A 4,279-nucleotide genomic window follows, 5' to 3' on the forward strand; every position below is an offset into this window, starting at 1 on the left:
CAGAACCCAGCCCTCACCAAACCCCCAGCCCCAGCATCCCTCCTCCAACAGCACCCACCCCATCTCAAAAATCCCATTGCCCGTCCTCTACACTCCCCACCTCAATGTCCCCAATAAGCCCTCCCGTTTCCACCTTCCGCTGCCCCCAGTAGCCTATTTCCTGGCCCCTTTAGCATTCTAAAACCCCTTCCCACTCCAATAGCCTCTCAGTTGCCCCCAGCATCTCCTTCCCTGTCTCCTGTACCCCTCACCATTTGCAATACCCCATCTGTCCCCAACAGCCCATCACAGATGTCCCCTTCCTGAGCCCCCAGTTGCCCTGTCCCCAGTACACATTCCCGCCCTCTCCAACGAGCCCCTGCGGTTACTCACAGATACGCTGGAGAGCCAGTGATCACTTTGTGGATTAAAACGCCGTAGGAGACATTTGGGAATCTGGGATCTCGCAGTTTCAGCTCCCTCAGGATTCTGAAATGTTTAAAATCACTCCAAGTAGTGCCAGCTTCTGAAATACCCTTCCCTTCCCAAAGACATTCTAACAAAGAACTCTGAAACTCCAAATACCACCTCCCCATAGCCTTAATACCCCACATCATCCAATCACACAGATACCCCACCCAAAGCACCTCACTCAAACTCCCCTCCCCCAAAATATCCCTCCGTTTGTTTTAATGACAGCGTCATCTCAAACACCCATTTATCAGGAGGGCAGCCCCAACAACACACAAGGAGCTTGGCACCATCCAGGACAAAGCAGCCCAGCACCACATCCACAAACATCCCCTCCCTCCACCACTGACGCTCAGTAACAGCAGGGGGACCATCTACAAGAGGCACTACAGAAATTCACCAAAGACAGCACCTTCCAAACCCACAACCACGGGAGGAACAAGTGCAGCAGATACATGGGAACACCACCCCCTTCAAGATCCCCTCCTAGTCTGTCACCATCCTGACCTGGAAGTATATCGCTGTTCCTTCACTGTCACTAGGTCAAAATCCTAGAACTCCCTCCATAACAACAGTTTATTTTTAAAAATTCACAGGATGAGGGTGTCATAGAGATGTACAGCATGGAAACAGACCCTTCACTCCAACCCGTCCATGCCGATCCAGCACCGATTCTTGTGGCACTCCACTGGTCACAGGCCTCCAGTCTGAAAAACAACCCTCTACCACCACCCGCTGTCTTCTACCTTTGAGCCAGTTCTGTATCCAAATGGCTAGTTCTCCCTGTATTCCATGAGATCTAACCTTGCTAATCAGTCTCCCATGGGGAACCTTGTCGAACGCCTTACTGAAGTCCATATAGATCCCTGGGGATTTATCCACCTTTACCCGTTTCAAGACATCCAGCACTTCCTCCTCTGTAATATGGACATTTTGCAAGGCGTCACCATCTATTTCCCTACAGTCTATGTCTTCCATGTCCTTCTCCACAGTAAATACTGATGCAAAATACTTGTTTAGTCTCTGCCCCATGTTTCTGTAATTGCTATGATATCCCAGTCCCATGTTCTTAACCGTGCCCCGAGTTCATCTGCCTTCCCTGTTAGTCCTCGTGCATTGAAATAAATGCAGTTTAGTTTATTAGTCCGACCTTGTTCCGCTTTGGCCCTGCCTGCCCTGACTGCTTGACTCACTTCTTTTCTCAACTGTGCCATTCACTGGCGAGGCCAGCATTTTTTGCCCATCCCAAACTGCCCAGAGGGCAGTTTCAAGCCAAGCACATTGCAGTGGGTCTGGAGTCACATGTAGGCCAGACAAGGCAAGGATGATAGATTCCCTTCCTGATGGACATGAGTGAACTAGATGGGAATTCTTTTTGATGCTCAGGAATGATTTTTATAGTTATCAACAGACACACAATTCCAGATGGATAAGGAATTCACCTGGACTGGGGATTAATAGGCGAGTGAAAATACCACTCGGCCATCACTCGCTATAGACAGGTTGGCAATCTCCCAGCAGCAGGTGGACGACAGTGGGTCAAGAGGGGAGCTCACCCCCCACCTTCTCAAGGGCAACTAGGGACGGGAGCAATAGACAGTGTGAAGGAAGGAGGAACACAGACAAGGGGTGCCGGTCAACGGAAAACATACTGAGGAGTGAGGGTCAGCATCAGCACGCCGATGTAACGATGTTTTGCTTCCGATCCAAACCAGGACTCTGGAAACAAAACGCTGGTGTCACTCAAACGGTGCAATTAATCGCAAACCATTACACAATCCATCGGAGCCAATCATTTTACACTCTCTATTACACTGAGGTGACCGGTCCCTATCTCTCTACAATATACTGAGCTGATTGGTCCCTATCTCTCTACAATATACTGAGCTGACTGGTCCCTATCTCTCTACAATATACTGAGCTGACCGGTCCCTATCTCTCTACAATATACTGAGCTGACCGGTCCCTATCTCTCTCTATTACACTGAGGTGACCGGTCCCTATCTCTCTCCAATATACTGAGCTGACCGGTCACTTTCTCTCTATAATACACTGAGCTGACCTGTCCCTATCTCCCTGTAATACACTGAGCTGACCGGTCCCTATCTCTCTATAATGCAATGAGCTGAGCGGTCGCTTTCTCTCTATAATACACTGAGCTGACCAGTCCCTAACACTCTATAATACACTGAGCTGACCCGTCCCTATCTCTAATACACTGAACTGACTGGTCCATGTCGCTCTATAACCCACTGAGCTAACCGGTCCCTATCCCTCTATAACACACTGAGCTGACCATATCCCTTTATAATACACGGAGCTGACCGGTCCCTATCTCTCTCTAATACACTGAACTGACCGGTCCCTATTTCTCTCTAATACACTGAACTGACTGGTCCATGTCGCTCTATAACCCACTGAGCTGACCAGTGTTAGGGACTGGTCCCTATCTCTGGATAACACATTGAGCTGACCGGTCCCTATCTCTCTAGAATATACTGAGCTGACCGATCCCTATCTCCATGTAATACACTGAACTGACTGCTTCATGTCGCTCTATAACCCACTGAGCTGACCGGTCCCTATCTCTCTATAATACACAGAGCTGACCGGTCCCTATCTCTATATAATACTCAGAGCTGACCGGTCCCTATCTCTATATAATACACCGAGCTGACCGGTCCCCATCGCTCTACAATACACTGAGCTGACCGGTCCTTAACTCTCTAGAATACACCGAGCTGACCGATCCCTAACGCTCTACAATACACTGAGCTGACCGGTCCCTATCCCTCTATAATACACTGAGCTGACTGGTCCATATCCCTTTATAATACACGGAGCTGACCGGTCCCTATCTCTCTCTAATACACTGAAATGACCGGTCCCTATTTCTCTCCAATACACTGAACTGACTGGTCCATGTCGCTCTATAACCCACTGAGCTGACCGGTCCCTATCTCTGGATAACACATTGAGCTGACCGGTCCCTATCTCTCTAGAATATACTGAGCTGACCGATCCCTATCTCCCTGTAATACACTGAACTGACTGCTTCATGTCGCTCTATAACCCACAGAGCTGACCGGTCCCTATCTCTATATCATACACCGAGCTGACCGGTCCCTATCGCTCTACAATACACTGAGCTGACCGGTCCCTATCCCTCTATAATACACTGAGCTGACCGGTCCCTATCTCTCTGTAATACAATGAGCTGACAGGTCCCTATCTCTCTATAATATACTGAACTGACTGGTCCATGTCACTCTATAACCCACTGAGCTAACCGGTCCCTTTCTGTCTCAAATACACTGAGCTGACCGGTCCCTATTTCTCTATAATACACTGAGATGACTGGTCCCCATCTCTCAATAATACACTGAGCTGACCGGTCCCTATCGCTCTCTATTACACTGAGCTGACCGGTCCCTATCTCCCTGTAATACACTGAGCTGACCGGTCCCTATCTCTCTATAATGCACTGAGCTGACCGGTCCCTATCTCTCTATAATGCACTGAGCTGAGCGGTTGCTTTCTCTCTATAATACACTGAGCTGACCGGCGCCTATCTCTCAATAACACACTGAGCTGACCAGTCCCAATCTCTCGATAACAGTGAGCTGACCGGTCATAACTCTCTATAATACACTGAGCTGACCGGTCCCTATCTCTCTAGAATACACTGAGCTGACCAGTCCCTAACTCTCTTGAATACACTGAGCTGACCGGCCCCTATCTCTCGATAATACACTGAGCTGACCTGTCCCTATCTCTCGATAACAGTGAGCTGACTGGTCATAACTCTCTAAAATACACTGAGCTGACC

At 49.0% G+C, this 4,279-nt stretch overlaps 1 protein-coding gene across 1 annotated transcript in view; it reads right to left on the reverse strand.

Annotated features, from left to right (window-relative positions):
- LOC122546225 (serine protease HTRA2, mitochondrial-like) overlaps positions 1-2,169 on the reverse strand; it is a gene marked incomplete at its 5' end in the record, with an annotated part of 2,789 nt that extends 620 nt beyond the window's left edge. The window contains 2 exons of the mRNA XM_043685013.1: positions 373-468; positions 2,103-2,169. Coding sequence (XP_043540948.1) covers positions 373-468; positions 2,103-2,169 — 163 coding nt within the window. The remainder of the gene's footprint in view (positions 1-372; positions 469-2,102) is intronic.
- Positions 2,170-4,279: the final 2,110 nt, after the last annotated feature.

This window comes from Chiloscyllium plagiosum, unplaced genomic scaffold (genome assembly GCF_004010195.1).
Source record: "Chiloscyllium plagiosum isolate BGI_BamShark_2017 unplaced genomic scaffold, ASM401019v2 scaf_92222, whole genome shotgun sequence".
Classification (NCBI taxonomy): Eukaryota; Metazoa; Chordata; class Chondrichthyes; order Orectolobiformes; family Hemiscylliidae; genus Chiloscyllium; species Chiloscyllium plagiosum.